The 20,714-nt window shown below is 39.2% G+C and overlaps 1 protein-coding gene across 7 annotated transcripts; it reads left to right on the top strand.

Moving 5' to 3' along the window:
* Positions 1–678: 678 nt before the first annotated feature.
* On the top strand, positions 679–19,998 carry LOC111144700 (zinc finger protein 248). 7 transcript variants are annotated; one of them, XM_022499131.1, is made up of 6 exons: positions 679–1,197; positions 1,834–1,935; positions 2,036–2,077; positions 12,509–12,635; positions 12,945–13,040; positions 17,780–19,998. In XM_022499131.1, exons 3-6 carry the CDS (start codon positions 2,063–2,065, stop codon positions 19,276–19,278), a joined length of 1,737 nt encoding a protein of 578 aa, XP_022354839.1. In that variant the 5' UTR covers positions 679–1,197; positions 1,834–1,935; positions 2,036–2,062; the 3' UTR covers positions 19,279–19,998. The 7 variants fall into 7 exon arrangements, with proteins under 7 accessions (XP_022354839.1, XP_022354841.1, XP_022354843.1 ...); XM_022499133.1 differs by having other exon boundaries at positions 679–1,120; XM_022499135.1 differs by having other exon boundaries at positions 679–1,935; positions 12,469–12,635.
* The last annotated feature ends 716 nt before the right edge of the window (positions 19,999–20,714 follow it).

The raw sequence follows: 20,714 nt of genomic DNA on the forward strand, positions 1-20,714 counted from the left end.
AGGTACTGAATAATTTATGTGCCAGATATACATCCTAAACGCCTCTACTCTTCACTAAACCCCTGCTAGCTCGGTACGATTAGCTTACTTTTCAAGACTTAGGGGTGAGATATCCCTCCTAAGGGTAAAGGCACTTTCCCAGCACAAGCGGCCAGGAGCGGAGTTCCAGCTCCTTGCCGCTGCCGCGCCGCGCCGCTCCCTCCCTCTGCGCATGTGCATCCCCGCCTTTTCCTCCCGGCTCGTCCTTCCCCGGCCTCCAGCCCCTCGTGGGAAACCTTCCCTGTCTTCCGGGTCCACGCGGCGAGGGAGCTGCGGGTGAGCCCCGGGGGATGGGGGCGAGGGCCGAGGGGGCCCTGCGCGGCCCGGGGGTCCGGCGGAGGCGGGGGTGCCCGGTTGTGGGTCGGAGCCTCGCGGGCATCGGAGGGACCCCAGGCGTCTGCGCCGCCTGCAGAGTTAAAGGGACGGCGAGCGGGGGCATCTCTGCCTGAGGGACCAGGGTCCCGAGTGGGAACGTGGGCTCTCGGGTTCGCGAGGCCCGCAGGTGTCCAGCTGCAGCGCTAACCTGGCTGCGCCGTCGTGCGGCCGGGGGTGGGGAGTGCGCATGCGTGACGTGTGCGCCGGGCCCACGGGGAGGGGGTGGGGCTGCGGGTAGGCGTGAGTGCGCGTGCGCGACGTGCGCGCGCGCTTGGCGTTGTGACGTGTGTGTGTGTGCGTCTTAAGGGCGCCAGGCTTCCTAGGAGGGGCGCGGTTGTAGGAGAACCAGGCGGGGTGTCTGATGTGAGTGAGTTGCTCTGGCCGAATAGTCTACGTGATTATTCTGAGCACTCACATTTTGTTAGCTGCTATTGTATTTGTTGTGTATGTAATAACGTGCGGCTGGAGCTTTGACAATTCTCTAGGGCCTTCATTGCTCAGTTAACTCATTTGTGCAGTGGAAGAGGGAAGAGGCTGTACTAGCTAGCCACCAAGGCCCTTTCCTGGCTCTAACATTCCCCAGGTCCCCAGTTATTATTTATTATGTATTCATTTGTTATTTGTTATGTATAAGCATGACAGTATCCTGAAGCCATCGAAGGCTGTGTGACGGTGGAAGGTCTGGGACAAATTTAAGAAGAGCGAGGTGAGCTGGAGCTGAGAGGGGTGGGCACGCAGGCTACACAGGAAATGTCACCTCTTTGGAGAGTTTGTGAGGGCATGGTCGGGAATGAAAGACTCATCAGCCATAGCGAAGGAAATTCTGTCATCACCTCTCCCTGAACACCCCCTACTCCCCTCATTTTCCATTCCCCATTTGCCATTGTTGATGGCATCTAGAAAGATGCAGAGGTTCCTGCTCTCCTGGCCTTATAGACATACAGGATGGTAGTGCAGGCGAGAGGTTATCTGTTTTGGCCTTATTTGAAAAATGAAAAAAAAATTTTTTGAGTCTGAGAAGGTGACTGACCAAGATCATGCAGTTTGTTGGTGGCAGAACCATGGTTAAAAGTCAGGTCTGCAAATTCGCAGGCCATGGCTCATTTTGTCACTGTTAATTAAGTCAAAGATAGTTTCTTATTAAAAGACCTTTTGAAAGTTGTAAGAAACAAACATTAAACATTTGTCTTTTATTTTGCCTTAAACACCCCCATCTCTTTTTTCCAGAGGTTTCTTGGATTTTCTGACCTCAGGGAATTAATAGTGTTAACAGGAAAACAGATTAACAATGTGGCTTGAGATTTTTAATTTTTAATTTTTCCCACATCAGTTCTGAAAAAGCCATAGTGTTTCCTCCTTTAGGTTACTGTTAAATGCTAAACTCATCTTCTCATGTTTTTTAATTTTTCTGTGTCACAGAACCTAAATTGGTAATAAATCAATAAGAAACAAATGTTTACATTCACTCAGTGAAAAGTATCATGTCTAAGCTCAACATATATCGGAGCCACACATGGACACGTAAGTATCTTGTATGTGGAGCTGTGTAGGCAGGTAAATCCAGGAACTGCAAGGCAGGCCAAGTCTCTTCTAACTTCCTTCTTCCTTCCTTCTTCCTTAGCTCTCCCTCCTTCACTAAGAGCAGAAAATGAACAGATCCCAGGTGAGCTTTTTGTTTGTTTATTTCCACTTTTTTTAAAATGAGTTTTCTAAAATTTGAAAGGATTCATATTTTTAAAACAAAAAAATAGAGGGGCTCCTGGGTGGCTCAGTGGGTTAAAGCCTCTGCCTTCGGCTCGGGTTGTGATCCCAGGGTCCTGGGATCGAGCCCCACCTTGGGCTCTCTGCTCAGCAGGGAGCCTGCTTCCCCCTCTCTCTCTGCCTGCCTCTCTGCCTACTTGTGATCTCTGTCTGTCAAATGAATAAATAAGATCTTTTTTTTTTAAAGATTTATTTATTTATTTATTTGATAAAAAAATCTTTAAAAAAATGAAAAAATAGAAATAGGCAAGAATTACGTGAAGGGAAGTATATCAAGTATATCAAGCAAATTCAAAGAACAGTTGGTAGAATGAGAAGCAGGACTCTTAATTTTACAGAGTTGTGCAAGTTGTAAAACTTCCTTTGATTTTTCTAATAACAACACTGAAATTGCCTGTAATCATTTCTGATAGACACAGCATTGTGCTAGAAGTGTATGGATGCTTTTCAGGGGACCGAACAATGAGGTTTGAGTAGACAGCTCTCTCATGGTCCTGCTTGATCCAGGAATATGACTTCGAAGATCTGGTGGAATGGAGGGACCACGCGTCCTCCAGATAACTCTCCCTAAGTGTTTGTGTCAGCTTGTTCATATTTCTAGCTTGAATAGCCGACTGTTCTGGCTTTGGTTTCTGCATTTCTCATTCACATTTCAACTTCATGAATGCATTCTTGCTGCTTCGACACTCACCTGAGTCAGCTCTGGAAAAGGCTACCAAATTGTAGTCAAATCCAGTTTTTGTCTTTGTCTTACTTGACCATCCTGCAGCATAATCCTCAGTCTCTGTTGTCTCTGACACCTCCCTGCTAGTTTTCCTTTCTTAACTCTGATACATCCCCTTATTGTTCCTCACAAAGTTGTCTTTCCCTTTTGCCCCAGACGTTGCCTCTCCTTGGGTTTGTTGCTCAACCATCCTTGGCTCAGTGCTTTTTTTCAGTCTGTGTTTTTTCCTGACTGGTCGTCTCTCTCTCTCTCTCTTTTTAATAAAATATTTTTGAATTAGTAATAACATGGTTAAAAGGTTAAGTGATGTTCCCTCTAGGAAGGGTGAGATTTTTCATCTCAACTGAGACACCTCCACTGAGAATGAAAGAGGTTCCATAAAGTTACGATGGGACAGCTGGCTATATTGGGACAGTCCCAGACAAACTGGAGTTATGGTCATCCTGCTGTAGATATCTGTCTGTCTTGTTTGTCCCACCAGTGCTTCTTTTTTCATTTAAAAGATACTCTTGTATGCCCCCTACTTTTATTTAGAAGGGAATCCATCATCTTTAGGGCTTTCCGAACTTAGATGCAGCTGTACACCACTGGCATCCTGTTAAAATGCAGATGTTGTTTTAGTGGATCTGGTGGGGGCCCTGGGTTTTGCATTTCTAAAAAGCTCCCAGGTGAAGCTGACTCTGCTGCTCAGGGAGCCACACTTTGAGTAACGAGTCTATACATGATTTTCTGTTCTTTCTTTGCTTTTTTGTCACTTTTTAAAAGCCCGTCCCAGACATCTTTCTCTAAACAGAACATGGATTGTTTCTTTCTTTGTTATAACTGCACAGTAATTCAAGCATGGACGTTCCATAGTTACTTAACTGGTTATTATTAGTTATGCACTATTTCAAACCTTTTGCTATTACAAACCATGTTCTTTTTTTTTAATTTAATTTAATTTTTAATTTTTGAAATTTTTTATAAACATATAATGTATTTTTATCCCCAGGGGTACAGGTCTGTGAATCGCCAGGTTTACACACTTCATAGCACTCACCATAGCACATACCCTCCCCAATGTCCATAACCCCACCCTCCCCAATCCCCCTCCCCCCAGCAACCCTCAGTTTGTTTTGTGAGATTGAGAGTCACTTATGGTACAAACCATGTTCTAATGAATGACCTTGTACATATAGGTTTTTTCTATCCGATAAATTCCTAGAAGTGCGCTGCCAGGTCAAAGGGTGCATATAATTGATAACTTGATCATTCGGAATTATGGTATCATTTTGTGTCACTCCCATCAACACTGCATGAGTGCTTGTTTGTCCACAGCTTCTCCCATAGAACATGTGGTTCAACTTCTGGAATTTTGGCAGTGGATAGATAAACATGGTATTTTATGAAGTTTATATCTGCAATTTTCTTAACTATAAGTGAGGTTAAGTATTTTTTCATGTATCTGAAAGATGTATTTATGTTTCTGTGAGCCCTCTGTTCATATCTTTTGCCCATTTTGCTCTTAGGTTTTTGGCTTTTTTTTTTTCTTTCTTCGGTGTCTAACTCTTTATATATTAGGGATACTAGTGCTTGTCCATTTTATGGGTTGCAAACTATTATTTTATGGGATGTGATTTGTCTTTTGATAGTTGACCCTGGTGTTTTCTCCCCCATGCAGGTATTCTGTTTCAGAATACCACATTTCACTTAGTCATTTCTTTAGGCTCCCCTTGGCTGTGACAATTTCTCAGACTTACCTTGTTTTTGATAACCTTGGCAGTTCTGAGGAATACAGTTAGGTGTTTTGTAGAATGTCCCTCAATTGGGAATTGTTTGCTGTTGTTTTCATGATTAGACTGAGGTTATGGGTTTCTTGGAGGAAGACCACAGAGATAAAATGTCATTTGGTCTTATCATATCAAGGGTAAGTGCTCTGGACATGACTTATTACTTTGTTTTCTCTGTCTTCATACTGTACTCCTTGGAAGGAAGTGGGCAGTTACACTATACACTTACACTATACCTCCTTCCTGTTGGAGTATCTACATAATTATGTACATAAATTATCAGGAATTCTGCATAGGAGATTTTTCTGTTCTCTCCTATTTACTAATCCATTTATATCAGCATGAATTCATGGCTAGTTATTTTATATTTTGGTTATAGTACAATGATACCTTGTTCCTTTTTTTGCTCAAGTTGTTCCAGGTTGGTTAGTAAAAGCATCTTCTAGGGGCGCCTGGGTGGCTGAGTTGGTTGAGTGTCCGACTCTTGATTTCGGCTCAGGTCATGATCTCAGGGTCCTGGGATCCAGCCCCATGTTGGGCTCTTTGCTGAGTGTGGGGCCTGCTTGAAATTCTCTCTCTCGGGGTGCCTGGGTGGCTCAGTGGGTTAAAACCTCTGCCTTTGGCTCAGGTCGTGATCCCGGGGTCCTGGGATCGAGCCCCACATCGGGCTCTCTGCTCAGCAGGGAGCCTGCTTCCCGCTCTCTCTCTGCCTGCCTCTCTGCGTACTTGTGATCTCTGTCTGTCAAATAAATAAATAAGTAAGTAAATAAATAAATAGAAATTCTCTCTCTCTCCCTGTGCTCCTCCCTGCTGCTTATGCTTTCTCTCCTTTCCCTACTCTCTCAAAAACAAGTAAATAAATTTTTTAAAAAGCACCTTCTGTTGGTTCCTGTGTCTTTTGACATACCCTGTTATTGTTTGAATACTTCTTCCTTACTCTGTGGCAGTAGACTTTCCAGGTTGATCTTATGTCTTTCCTGCCCTAGAATTAGCCATTTTTCCCCCCTAAGTAGTTCTGGTTCTTTTCATTGGAGCATAGTATGAGAAACCAAGATTGGGGGACTAGGTGTGTCTGTTGTGACTGTGACTGCTAAGTTATTGCTCAAAGACCTTCTCAGCTAACTGAATAGGAAATATGTGTATACTCACTCATGTATATACATGTGTCTATAAATATTTTAGTATGTAACCATCTATTTCTATAGTAAGCTAAGTATTCACACTGTTGTCTCCTCTTGTAATCATTACCAGGGGGAACATTCTAACCTTCTCTTCTTGCTTGTCTGTAATCTCCTGCGCTAACAATGAGAGTCCAGCTAACATCTGAATTTCATTTATTTGATAGTTCAATTCCAGAATACACATGCTTGATTCTCGCACTTTGGGACCATTTGAATTAAGGTGCTAAAAATATTCACATGTAGGTTTTAAAACATAAGTTTTCAAAAACAGAGGGTGTGAAATTGCTGTGTTGGTTATGTATGTATGTATGTATGTATGTATGTATATACGTTTAGCTTCGCAAGAAATTGCCAAACTATTTTTACAAAGTTGCTGTATCAGTTTTTGTTCCTACCAACTATGAATCAGAATCTTGTTGTTCTGATTCTGGACCTGAAATTGGTATTGTCATTATTTTTGATGTAACCATTCCAATAACTGTGTCGTGTTGTCTGCATATTCCCACTGAGGTGATGTTGAGCATCTATCTGTTCATGTATTTATTTGCTGTCCTTATATCTTTGGTGAAATGTTTGTTCAAATCTTTTGCATATTTTTCATTTGGTCATTTGTTTTCATATTATTGAAGCTTTAAGAGCTCTTTTGTGTTTTTTGGACACAAAGCTTTTATTAGATATATGTGTTCCAAATATTTTCTGTCTGTGCCTTATCCTTTCATTTTCTTAAAAATGTCTTTCACAGAGTAGAAGATTTTATTTTTAATAATATCCAAACCATGTTTTTCCCCATGGAATATGCTTTTTCTGTTCTATCTAAAAACTCATCACCAAATCCAGGGTCATAGAGATTTTTCTCCTGTATTCTTTATTCTTGCATTTTTACATTTAGATCCCTGATTCATTTTTAGTTAATACTAGTGTAAGATCTGTGTCTAGTTTGATTTCTTTTGCATGAGTGTTCAGTTGTTCGAGCACCATTTGTTGAAAGACCATCTTTTCTCCTTTTATTCCCTTTGTGCCTTTGTCAAAAAATGTTTGACTATTTTGGTAGATCTATTCCTGGTCCTTCTAATCTGTTCTGTTGATCTGTGTGTCTCTTTCAGCACTAACACACTGTCTTGGTAGCTTTATAGTAAGTCTCAAGACCAGGTGATGTGAATTCTCATTTTTCTTCCACATTGTGTTGGCTATTCTTTTTTTTTTTTTTTTAACTTTTTAAAAAGAGGTTATTTATTTGTCAGAGAGAGAGCACAAACAGGGGATGTCACAGGCAGAGAGGGCAGAGGGAGGAGCAGGCTCCCTTCTGAGCAAGGAGCCTGACTCGGGACTTCATCTCAGGGCTCTGGGATCATGACCTGAGCTGAAGGCAAATGCTCAACCACCTGAGCCACCCAGGTGTCCAGTGTGTTGGCTATTCTAGATCTTTTGCCTTTCTATGTAAACTTCAGAATCTTCTTGTCAATATCTGCAAAATAACTGGGGGGTTTTATTTGGATTTCACTGAATTTATAGATTAAGTTGGAAAGAATTGACGTCTTAGCCATATTGAGTCTTCCTACTGGTGAATACGAACTCTCTCTCCATTTATTTAGATCTTTGATTTCTTCCATCAGTTTTGTCTTCCTGTATATATGTATTGTGTTAGATTTTATGCTTGAGTACCCTTTTTAGGGGTGTATTGTAAATGGTATTTTTTTCATTTGAAAATTTGAAATTCCAATTTTTTATTCAGATATAGGAAAATAGTTGACTTTTTTATATTGACCTTGTATCCTATGATGTTTTGGTATTTCCTCATTACTTCCAATAGATTTTTTTTCTTTCTATAAGTTACTTGAGATTTTCTACATAGACAATAATACTGACTTCAGATAGAGTTTTGTTTTTCCTTTTCAGTGATACATCCTAGTTGTCTCATGCCCTCTTCCCACCCACCTTCCCTCTAGTAATCACCAGTTTGTTCTGTATATTTGTGAGTCTCTTTTTTGTCTCTTTTGTGCTTTGTTTTGTTTCTTAAATTTCACATATGATTGAAATCATAGGATATTTGTCTTTCTTTGACTTATTTCATTTAGTATTATACCCTCTAGATTTATCCATGTTGTTGCAAATTTCATTCTTTTCTCTGAAATCATGAAATAAGATTTCATTCTTTTCTCTGGCCAAGTAATATTCTATTAGATATATATATCTATATATACACCACGTCTTTTTTATCCATTCATCTATTGACGGGCTCTTCCATATCTTGCCTACTATAAATAGTGCTGCAATATAAACATATCTTTTCAAATCTTTTCAAATGTTTTCATTTTCTTTGAGTAAATACCCAGCGATGGAATTACTGGAACATATGACAGTTCTATTTTTAATTTTTTGAGGAACCTCCACATTGTTTTCCATAATAGCTGAACCAGTTTTCATCCCCACCATCAGTACACAAGGTTCCTTTTTCTTCACATTATCACCAACTCTTGTTCTTTCTTTTTTTTATTCTCACTATTCTGACAGGTGTGAGGTGATACCTCATTGTGGTTTTGATTTGAGTTTCCCTGATGATTAGTGATGTTGAGCAACTCTTCATGGGTCTCTTGGTCATCTGTATGTCTTATTTGGAAAAATGTTTATTCAGGTCCTTTGCCCAGTTTTTAATCAGCTTATTTGTTTTTTTTGTTTTATTTTTTGGGGTTTTGTTTTTGTTTTTGTTTTGCTGTTGAGTTGTATAAATTTTATATTTTGGATATCAAATCCTTAACTTACATATCATTTGCAAATATCTTCTCCCTTTAGTAGGTTGTCTTTTTTGTTTTCGATGGTTACCTTCGCTGTGTAGAAGCTTCTTGTTTTGGTTTAGTCCCAATAGTTTGATTTTGTTTTTGTTTCCCTTGTCTTTGGAGACATATCTAGAAAGAAGTTGCTATGGCTGATGTAAAGGTAGTTACTACCTGTGTTCTTTTCAAGGATTTTTATGGTTTCAGGTCTCAGATTTAGGTCTTTAATCCATTTTGAGTTTATTTTTTGCGTGTGGTGTAAGAAAGTGGTCCAGTTTCATTCTTTTGCATGTAACTGTCCAGTTTTCCAGATGCCATTTGTTGAAGAGACTGTCTTCTTCCTGTTGGATATTCTTGCCTCCTTTGTTGAAGATTAGCTGACCAAATTATGGGTTTGTTTCTGGTCTCTCTGTTCTGTTCTATTTTGAATAGCTAGAGCAATCTTAGGAAAGAAAAATAAAGCTGGATTTGTTTCACAAATTGATCACAATCCCAGATTTCCAGATACACTACAAAGCTATAGGAATCAAAACAGTATGGTACTGGCACAAAAATAGACACAAAGACCAATGAAACAGGATAAAAAGCCAGTCACATATGTTTTATTTCTGGTTTTGGGTTGGTTTGGTTTGGTTTGGTTTTGGTCATACTGCACTAGCTAGGACTTCTCATACAGAGTTGAATAGGAGTAATGAGATAAGACATCCTTGTCCTACTCCTGCCCTTAGGGGAAAAGTGTCCAGTGTCTTAACGTTAAATATGATATTAGCTCTAAGTTTTTTGTACATGGTCTTTATCAAGCTGAGAAAGTTCACCCTATTTCTAGTTTGTTGAGAACTTTGATTATGAATGGCTAGTAGATTTTGTCAAATGCTTTTTCTTTATCAATTGATTTGATCTTGTAATTTTTCTTCTTTGGCTAATTGATGTGCTGGATTGTATTGATTGATTTTTTTTTTTTAAACATTGACCCAGCCTTCCATTCCTGGAGTAAATTCCACTTGGTTATTGTTTATAATTCATTTTATATGTTGTCAGATTTGATTTGCCAATACTTGAGGATTTTTGTGTCTATGCTAATGGGATATATTGGTCTTTAGTTTCTCATGTCTTTACCTAGTTTTGGTATCAGGGTAATAATGTTGGCCTTATAATACAAGTTTGTAAGTGTTATTTACTGGAGGAGACTGTGGAGAATTGGTATTTTTTCCTTAAATGTTTAGTAGAATTCACCAGTGACACCATTTGAGCTTGGTACTTTCTATTTTGGGAGTGATTTGATTAGTAATTCAATTTTTTTTAACAGATGTAGATCTGTTCCAGGTATCTCTTTCTCCTTGTATGAATTATTAGTGTGTCTTTTCAGGAATTTGTCCATTTCATCTAAGTTAATTTTTCAGGAATAGAATTATTCATAGTATTCTTTTATTATTAATATCTTTAGGATCAGTGATATTGACCTATCATTTCTGAGATTCACAATTTGTTTTTCTTTATTTTCTTGGTTAGGTTTTCTGGAAGTTTATTAATTTATTGATCTTTTCAAAGAAGCAGCTATTGGTTTCATTGATTTTTTTTTTAAGATTTTATTTATTTATTTGACAGATACAGCAAGAGAGGGAGTACAAGCAGGGGGAGTGGGAGAGGGAGAAGCAGGCTTCCCGCTGAGCAGAGAGCCCGATGCGGGGCTCGATCCCAGGACGCTGGCATCATGACCTGAGCCGAAGGCAGAGGCTTAACCCACTGAGCCACCCTGGCACCCCGGTTTCATTGATTTTTTTTCCCCATGTTTTCAATTTCATTGATTTATTCTAGTATTTCCTTTATATTTGCTTGCTTTTGGCTTAATTTGCTTTTTTTCTGTAGTGTTCTAAGATGGAATAGGTTACTGATTTAAAGTTTTTTTTTCTAATATATATACACTTGCTATAGATTTCCCTTTATGTACTGCTTTCAATTCATCCCACACATTTTGATAAGTGGTATTTTTATTTTTATTTCATGTACAGTATTTAAAAATTTCTTTTGAGATCTCTTTGAACTACAGGTTATTTATAAGTGTGTTGTTTGATTTTCAAGTGTTCAAGGGATTTTCCAGCTATCTCTTGTTTATTGATTTCTATTTAATTCCATTGTAGTCGGAGAACGTATTTTGTTGTATTTTGTTGTAGCTGTTGTTTTAAATTTGTTAAGGTGTGTTTTGTGGCCAAGACTATGGTTTATCATGGTGAATGTTACATATGAGCTAGAGTAGAATGATAAAATGTGTGTTTTATTGCTTTGGATGGAGTATTCTATAACAGTCAATTAGATCATGTTAATGGATAGTGTGCTGCAGGGCATCTGTATACTTACTGATTTTCTTCCTTCTTGATCTCTCAGTATTGACAGAGGGATGTTGAAGTCTCCCAACTATGATTATAAATCATGTATTTCTCCTTTCAGTTCTCTTGGTTTGGGGGTATGTATTTTGGTACTCTTTAGTTAGATGCATACATATTTTGATACTTTTGTTAGATTTATATGTTTTCTCAAATAGGATTTTGAACCCATTTAATGAGTTCTTTTTTTTTTTTAATTTATTTATTTGACAGAGAGAGTACACAAGTAGGTAGAGCAGCAAGCAGAGGGAAAGGGAGAAGCAGACTCCCCGCTGATGGGGAGCCCCATGTGGCACTCCATCCCAGCACCCTGGGATCATAACCTAAGCTGAAGGCAGGCTCTTAACCAACTGAGCCACTTAGGCGTCCCCATTTAATGAGTTCTTAATTTCAGTGTTGTATTTCTCAGCTCTAGAATCCCCATTTTATCTATGTACTTACAGGTATATGTATGTGTCTACATACACATTTATCAGAGATCCGCAAGACCATCCTCAGGCTCAGTGACTTATTAGGGTGACTCAGCAGGTGGTTCTTGTTATGGCTATGACTTATTAAAGTGCAAGGATATAAAGCAGAATCAACAAAGGGAAAAGGTACATGGAGCATAGTTGAGAGGAAGCCAGGAGCAAACCCGAGTCTTCTTCCAAATCTAGCGATGAGATTGACAACAAATGTGAAATGTCTGCCAGGGAAGCTCACTAGATGCTCAATGCTCAGGGTTTTTGTTAGGAGATGATCACATTGGTACTCTCTGCTTGAAACAGAAACTTCTGGACTTAGAAGGAACGCGTGTGTGCCGCATAACCCATATTGCTTACACAAATAGTTTAGGCACAGTGAACCATTCTTATTAGGGAATTGAAGTTCCCAGATGCCAGCCAAGGGACACCCTCATAGCAACAGACCTTTGGAACGATAGCAGTCTCAGGCCTGCTCTAGTAATTCTTTTCTGACCAGTACATATACCATACATCCATTGAACTTCTCCCACTTATTTTGTTCATATTTTCCTCTGTTTTATTGAATATATTAATCATAATCCATTTTGAAGTTCTTGTTTATTATTTCCAGTATTTGGGTCCCCTTTTGGTCTGCTTTGTCTGTTTTATTGTCTATTTTTTTTCTATCATAAAAATGATATTAAAGATCTAACTTTTTCTTGGTCTGGTTTCGTTCCCAGTCTACTGTGTGAATACTGCTAGCTCCTGCAGTGTATAATTTAATAAATGTTAATGTATATATCTCATCAGATCATAAGCACTTTGAGAACAGGAACAGTGTTTGTTTTCATCAGTACTATTTGCAGCAGGGGGAACGGTTCTGGGGCTTTAGTGGAAACTCAGTTTGTATGAGATATTTCTTTTATCCTACATAGTAAATAGCACAAAAGAAGGCATCCTGTGTGTCAGTGTTTAGCAAACTGTAAAGAGGTTAGCTCTTTTAAATTTCTTCCATGTCGTACAGTTCTGATGGCTTCATATAGAAAAGGCGTATGCTATTACAGGAACAAGTGTCATTCAAAGATGTCTGTGTGGACTTCACTCAGGAAGAGTGGTATCTGCTGGATCCTGCTCAGAAGACACTCTACAGAGATGTGATTCTAGAAAATTACAGCCATTTTGTCTCAGTTGGTAAGATTTTTTTCTCCTTTGCTAAGGTTTTGTTTCCCTTGTGACTATCGGTAGCATGCATTTCTGGTTGCTGAAACATATGAACTGCTTCTAGAATTTTGTTTGACACTTGAGATTCAGGGCCCTGAGATGAACAGTCTCTCTGGCCTCCATAAAGAATGCTGTGTTCGTAGCCTCCTCAGGGCTTGCTTCATTCGGGCATCTCCCTTGGGCAGCTCCTGAGGCTGTACCTTTCCTCGCCATCATTTTTTGAGAGTCCCTGAAGCCAGGCTGTTTAGCCACCATCTTGTATTATCTTTTTCTTCACAGGATATTGCATTACTAAGCCAGAAGTGGTCTTCAAGATAGAGCAAGGAGAAGAGCCCTGGATATTAGAGGCAGGATTCCCAAGCCACTGCCACCAAGGTGAGTTAGTGAGTTCGCAGGCAGATGGAAGACAAGGGAATGAGATCTTAGGCTTTTGGTTTAGGGTTTATCACTTGTACAATATTCTTCAGAAATTTCTTTTATAAATTTTAGACCTTTGGAAGTGACAAAGGACAGTTGGCCCACATCCCGCCATTACCTTAATCACATTCCTCCACATGTCACTTTCCCTCATAAATGCTTTCCCTTGCTCTTTGATATTTTAGAGTGATTTACTAATACCTGTAATGCAAACTCAGTTGGCTTCATCTTCGGTAATTTTTCTAGGTTAGTTTATCTTTGAAAATTGTTAACATTCCCTCTATTCTCTTTGGACACCTTTTGTTTTCATGCTGTACTTGAGATACTACTCATTTAACAAATACGTGTTGGGCACTCACTAGGATCCAGTTGTGTTTTTAGGTAATTAAAAGATTAGCATCCCTTTTATCGTGGAGTATGTATTATAGTAAGGGTCAAGAAGTATGTTTGTGTGTGTGAAGTACATGCATGTGAGTGTGTTCATACAGTATTTGTGGTGGTAAACACCATGGAGAGAGTTAAAGCAGTGGAGAGGGGGTGGAGAATGGCGGCGTGTGCTAATGGGTAAGGAAGTCAGAGAAAACCTGTTTCATGAGGTCCACAGGAGGGGTGAGACCCTAGTACAGTGAAAGTGGGAGCTGTTACAGGCAGGTGCCAAACTTCTTAGCTGTGTTCTTAGAATGTTTGAAGAATGGCAAGGGGGCATTGCGGCTGGAGGTGAGTATGTGTTGGGGAGAGTGTTAGGAGGTGATGTCATAAGAAGTAGCATGAACCATGGTAATTTTATTTTGAGTGATATGAGAAAGCCTTGTAATTTTTTTTTTTTTTTTTTTTAGTAAATGTAAGTCAGATTAAATCATCAGATCTGACTTAGCAGTTTATGCAGTAAATACAATCTGGTGGTTAGGTGGTGCTTAGGCACAAGTGAGGAATACCATTGAGACTGTTAATATACGCCAGAGGAGAGAGGATAATGACTTAGGTGATGTTGGAAGTGCTGAGGAGTGGAAGGTTTGTACATATATCTTGAGGATGAAGCCAACAAGATTTGCTGTTGATAGTGTGGAAGAGAGACAGGAGTCCAGCATGACTCAACTGATTTGTCTCAAGCAACTGGATAAAAACTGGGTGCCATTTATTGGGAGGAAATTAGATTATAGGGGAGTTAAGACATACCCAAACTTGGATACAAGATGCTGGGAGAGAACTGCTAGAACCCAGTCTCTGTGTTGAATAAGATGTTGGTTCTGTGTGGTGCACGTGGCAGAGGCCAGAGCCGGAAGTGCCCTGTGAGAGGTGTCAGCGGTGGGTGGTGGTAAAGGCCTGAGGCTGGGTGAGAGCTTCTAGATCAGAGGTTGGTGGGATTTTATGTAAAGACAATAGGACATATTTTCGGTTTGGTGAGTCACATGTGGCCTGGCTGGCTGCTGCTGTTGCTGCTCCCCCCGCCCCTTCCTGGTTCTCCTTTTCCTTCTTCTTCCTCCTCACTTCTCCCTACTGCCTCTTCTTTCGTTTCCCTTTAAAAATGTAAAAAAACAGGCGCCTGGGTGGCTCAGTGGGTTAAAGCCTCTGCCTTCGGCTCAGGTCATGATCCCAGGGTCCTGGGATCGAGCCCCGCATTGGGCTCTCTGCTCAGCAGGGAGCCTGCTTCCTCCTCTCTCTCTGCCTGCTTCTCTGCCTACTTGTGATCTCTGTCTGTCAAATAAATAAATAAAATCTTAAAAAAATAAAAAAAAATAAAAATGTAAAAAAACATTCGTAGTTTAAGGACCCTTGCTCAATAGTTATCGTTTGCCGGCTCCTTTTCTAGAGAGTGGCTTTGCACGTGAGAGCAGTGGTTCTGGAACAATTCCACTTCTGCAGGGTATGAAAATCCATAAAATCTCATCACGAGAGGAGCTTAAGGAGGAACAGTCTGAGCCAGGGGGAAAACCTGAGAGCCTGGTTTCCTGGGAATCCGATAAGGAACACGCTACTGTCCTATTACTACCTTAAATGGCAGCTCCGGGGTCAGCGCATTAAACCCATTATCCCTTATTACTAGTGTCCTCGTATTCCTGGGGTTGTTTGCCTTTCAAAACCAGCTCCCGCATCCCTTTGTTTTCTCATTTTTCACTGATCTCACTCAGAAGCAGAACTGTGTGTTCTCTCATTCCTGGCTGGATCTAATCCCTAAATGATTTTTATTTTTTTACCTGAAGCATCTGCTTTATCTTTCACTAGCCTGGCAGAGTTGCTGCTTATTAAGAAATGAAATTAAAATTAAAGTCTCCTTTCAGTGACTATTAAAATGTGGTCCTCCTATTCTTCCTGTCTCTTTCTAGCTGCTCTCTAGAATTTGCACTAAACCCCATACTGTCTTAGATTCTAAATTTCACATATAAATACTTTCTCTTCTACTACAACTTTCATTTGTGTTTACTTTGCTTTTCAGATACTTAATATTGTATGTGTAAAGTGTTTAAACATTGCATGGTACATAGTAATGGCTTATTTCACCTATTTTAAGTTAGAGCTCACTTTGTTTTCCCTGTAACTTAAATAACCCATATTTTGTGACCCTAACCCACTAGTGGCTACATCCTCAAAACTGAGAACTAATCATATTACTCTTGCTTAGGGTTTCTTTCTTTAATGAGATTTTGTTTTCCCACAGAGAAGGCCCTTTCTTTTCCCAATTCTGATAATTTACTAATTTCTTTTTTGATGAATTGTGCAGCTAAGTTTGGAAGAGATCATTTTTTCTCACCCATTCATAAAGCATTCTGAAGTACTTTTCCAAAATACGCATTCCCATTTTGTCCTTTTGTATTACCACTCATCACGTACAGGTTGGAAATAATTCATATGCACATTGCGTTTATGAATCATTCATGTTGTGTCTCTTTCATGAGGTCAGAGGAAGCAGGATTTTGGTAACATCTGCCAAGAGCTAGACTGTGGTCTTGACAAAGGGTATAGCATTGAGCAAGGAACTTAATCTTACATTATGGTGAATTTTACAGGCAGTAAACTTCTTTTAAAGATCATGAGTGAAGGCTGAAAGTGGGAGGGATGTTGCAGTGTTTGTTGGTGGTCATTCTTTTATTATTATTTTTGTGGTTCGTTGTCAGTGAAAGAAAGCAGCATTTCCTGAAAGATATCCAGGTTCCAGAAAGAGCAAGGGCTGGAGTGCAACTTACATTGTGTCTCAGGGAGTGGCCCAGCTGCAGGATTCACCTACTGTGAATCCAGTTGGTGGAAAGTTTGTTTTGTTTTGATTTGTTTTGGGGGGGTAATAATTATTACTATCTGGCCCTTGGAGCAGTGGGCTCCGGACTGCCATAGAAGTTTTTTCAGAAGTGATTAACATTATTGCATTGTGTGGCAACACGGCCAAGAATTTTTATGATAAAGTTTACCAAAGGTCTTAGAATCATATAGAGAAACATGATCCTTACAGGTCTCACAAGTAGGTAAAAGATACAGATGAGGCTAGAGAGAAAAGCAGAAAACCTTGATATAAAAGATAAACTTAAGTATAAAAGCAGACTTAAGGATCAACATTGTCTCAGGCATGAAATGGTTCTGGGGGAAGTAAGCCAGCAGATTTAAGTAAATCAACATATGACTTGATGGTGAGATTCATAAGCAGCTGTGAGAAAACAAAGTGAACCTGGTCCTTTGGCAGAGGTAGCCTGCCCCACATCTATTTTTGTATTTCCTTTTCGATATTTGTGCTGTTGTGAATCACAGCTAGATAGAGAGTGAGAGTCTGGGGTAAAGCAGTGATCCTTAAAAAATGAGGAAGTAGGTGCTTTGAGAAATTTTTGTTAATGCTGATATATCAAATGAAGGGAAAAAAAGGGACTGACAACATGCATACTAGTGAGAATCTACCATAGTAGTCAAGATGTGAGAGGAAAGGATGGGAACTGTTCTTTAAATTCTTCCTCTACTGTGTTTCTCAAACAGTCTATTTGTAGTTTATTTTTTATTGGAAAAAACCCCTTGTTGAACTTTCCAACTCTGTGAGTTTCCTGCTTCCTAAGCGGATACCTCAGAAAATACCCAATCCTTGCTTACTATGTCTTGATTTTATTTCACTTTCTCTAGCCCGCTTTTTACAGCTTTTTAAAAAAAAATAATTATTTCTTATATAATAAGTTAAAAGAAAAACTAGATGCTGGGCTATAGGACTTCTTGGTTGACCCCAAGAATGTTTGGTGTTGGTGCTCAGAGTAGAAGCATGTGCTCCCGCAGGAATCCTACCCCAAGAATCTGTACATGAGGGGATTAGGATGGAACTGTTCTCTCTCCCCCAAACATAGTTCATCTTCTGAAAGCCATCTCTACCATCACTTTATTCAGTGTTCAATGTCTCTGTCTGGCTCACCCCATTCTCTATGAGTCCCTGAATCAGCCACTCCCAGCAACCTGTGCTTTGCATTTTCACCCTTTTCTGTCCAGTTTTGAAAGTTTTGTATTTAAAATGTTAAGTGCCCTTGCCAGTTTCCATTCCCTGTTTCCACAGCAGCTTGTATTTACTTTCCACTGAGACTAGCAGGATAAAGGAAACGCATGCTTGGATTTAGTTCACGCCAGGAAACTGAGCCTAAAACAAAGGAATTGACTATATGAAAGGGTGTTTGTGGGAGTTCAGTCTCATTAGAAGTGTAGTACGATTCATAAGATGTGGTTATTTTTCTCATTTCTAGAAGACTGGAAAGTTGATGACCTGATAGAGAGCAGCCAGGACAATGAAGATGAACATTTTTGGCAACTGGCTTTCACTACCAACAAAACATTAAATATAGATAGTTGTGATAGAGTAAGAAAAGCTTTCAATCTGGGCACAGATTCTGTTCCTTCAAGAAATTTTCCATATAAGATATGTGACTCATGTGAAATGAGTTTGAAAAATATTTCAGGCTTAATTATTAGTAGAAAGAGCTATTCTGGAAAGAAGCCTGATGAGCTTAATGTATATGAGAAATTGCTCCTTGATATTAAGCATGAGAAAACTCCTCCTGGAGGGAAATCTTATAGATATAATCAAAAAAGGAATGTGCTCAGTCATAGCCACAATCTCAGTCAGCCAATTTTTGACCAGCCTTCTGAGTATAATGAAAATGGACAAGCCTTCCATGAGGAAGCGGCCTTTTTCACAAACAAGAAAATACAGATAGGAGAGACACTCTGTAAATATAATGCATGTGGAAGAACCTTCATCCACAGTTTAGAGCTCAGTTTATCTCAGAGAACTCATTTGGAGATGGAGCCATATGAATGCAATATTTGTGGGAAGTCCTTCTATACAGATTTAAGACTGGGACATCAGAGAACTCTTACAGGACAGACTCCTTATGAATACAATGAATATGGGCAAACCTTCTGTGATAACTCAACTTTCATTATCCATCAGGGAGCCTATGCAAGAAAGATTCCCCATGAATATAAAGTAGGTCCTAAAACTTGGGAAAAGTCAACCCTCTTTAAACATCAAATAGTACACATGGGCAAAAAACCTTATGAGCACAATGAAAATGGAAATAACTTCAGCAAGAAATCACATCTCACCCAACTTCGAAGAGGTCATTCAGGAGAAAAAACCTTTGAATGTGGTGAATGTGGGAAGACATTCTGGGAGAAGTCAAACCTCACTCAACATCAAAGAACACACACAGGAGAGAAGCCCTATGAATGTACTGAGTGTGGGAAATCCTTTTGTCAGAAACCACACCTTACCAACCATCAGCGAACACATACAGGAGAAAAACCCTATGAATGTAAGCAATGTGGAAAAACGTTCTGTGTGAAATCAAACCTCACAGAACATCAGAGAACACACACAGGGGAGAAACCATACGAATGTAATACATGTGGGAAATCCTTCTGCCACAGGTCAGCCCTAACTGTCCATCAGAGAACACACACAGGAGAGAAACCCTTCATGTGTAGTGAATGTGGGAAGTCCTTCTGTGTGAAGTCAAACCTCATTGTACATCAAAGAACTCACACAGGGGAGAAACCCTATAAATGTAATGAGTGTGGGAAAACCTTCTGTGAAAAATCAGCTCTCACTAAACATCAGAGAACTCACACAGGGGAGAAGCCCTATGAGTGTGATGGATGTGGGAAAACCTTCAGTCAGAGGTCAGTACTCACAAAACATCAGAGAATTCACACAAGGGTGAAAGCTCTTTCAACATCCTGATGTCCAGAAGCCCTCACCTGCTCTTTCAAGTTATTATACCATTTTTAAAAAATGAGATGAAGCCCAAAGAATGCCTCACATTACTAGAAAGCAATGTCTTATCATACTTCAAATAATACTAGCATAAAACCATACTGATATTTTGAATATGTGAAAGCTCTGAAGAAAAACTGAAACTTTTAATCAGAAAATTTATATTGAGGGGAAATTTCTTAAGATATGTGGTAGAACTCTTTGTCTAGAATTTATGTTGTGTCATATTCCAGATGTGATACCAAATTTTATTGTAAATATAGTGGATGGTATTCATTCATACCTATATTCAAGTGGAATCTGAAGTTTAAAAAAAGTTGAATCACAACAACATTAAACAATTATGAAGAGGCCCTGATGTTTGCAGGCCTGATGTGGGTATAGTAATATAGCAGAAATTAGATGTATGCTTGATTTGCATATTATAGTCCAACAGACTTATGAAGAGAAAATATCTTTTAATTAAAGAACTATTATGGTCTATATTAGTATCTTCCACACTAAATACCACCAATGTCTTTATAAGTTGCCATAATTATATATGTATATATAGTGTATATGTAAATATATTTATACACACATACCCAACACGTATGTAGTGGTGTGTTAAGAGTAAGCTCACACTGGCTTGCAACTGCCAATGGTTAAATTTTCAGGAATTTTGTGAGCCAGTACTTAAACAGTCATTATTTAAAAATTAAATTATATTAAAAACAAAGGTAATAAATTCTCAGCACTCATCAATTCCTAATTATTTTATAACATTTTGTTCTTTGTTCTTTAGGTCACTTTTATTACTGAGTCATATGGTAAAAATACCATCTAATGTGCTACTGCCCATCTCTTCCTACCTCTGCACTCAGTGTCGTCCTGTGGGTAGCTTGCTGTAGTGGGAGTGTTTACACCCTGGAAATTGGCAAACTGTACAAACCGGGGTTCTTATTTTCTCAGAGAACCTGTTGTCAAATATTTACCAGCACACCACTGTGTATATATGAAAATACATCTGAACAATTTGAAGTACAGACTACGTACACCCCTCTCTCATATCCTGACATAAATAAATGGCTATGGCTATTATTATTGAACTGCCTCTTCAGTAAAGAACCCCAAATTTGTTTTTGTGAGGTTTTTAAACTACCTCTGCATCAGTCTTAATTGTAAATACTACCTGAGTCTCTTTATAGTTTGGCCAGTATATGTTACTTTACGACCTCACCACCAACCTTCCGTCTGACGTTGCCGGCAAATAAGATTTAGTATGGCCATTGTTACTGATCTACTACTACTTCCCAAAGAAGTCAAATAATATTTTTCTGAGGTTTTTCAGTTGCCTCTGGGTCAGTCTATGATGTTGTAAGTACTGTTAGTAACAGTGGGATTTACATGAATTTTGCAAAGGT

The sequence above is a fragment of the Enhydra lutris genome, unplaced genomic scaffold (genome assembly GCF_002288905.1).
Source record: "Enhydra lutris kenyoni isolate GAN:26980312 unplaced genomic scaffold, ASM228890v2 scaffoldscaffold12, whole genome shotgun sequence".
Lineage (NCBI taxonomy): Eukaryota > Metazoa > Chordata > Mammalia > Carnivora > Mustelidae > Enhydra > Enhydra lutris.

Excerpts from the sequence above, each read along its gene's own strand:
- LOC111144700 (XM_022499129.1), top strand. The coding sequence starts at position 4,746 with ATGGGTTTCTTGGAGGAAGACCACAGAGATAAAATGTCATTTGGTCTT. Across the intron at positions 12,636-12,944 it reads CAGCCATTTTGTCTCAGTTG|GATATTGCATTACTAAGCCA; the intron begins GTAAGATTTTTT and ends TTTTCTTCACAG. Across the intron at positions 13,041-17,779 it reads CCCAAGCCACTGCCACCAAG|AAGACTGGAAAGTTGATGAC; the intron begins GTGAGTTAGTGA and ends TCTCATTTCTAG.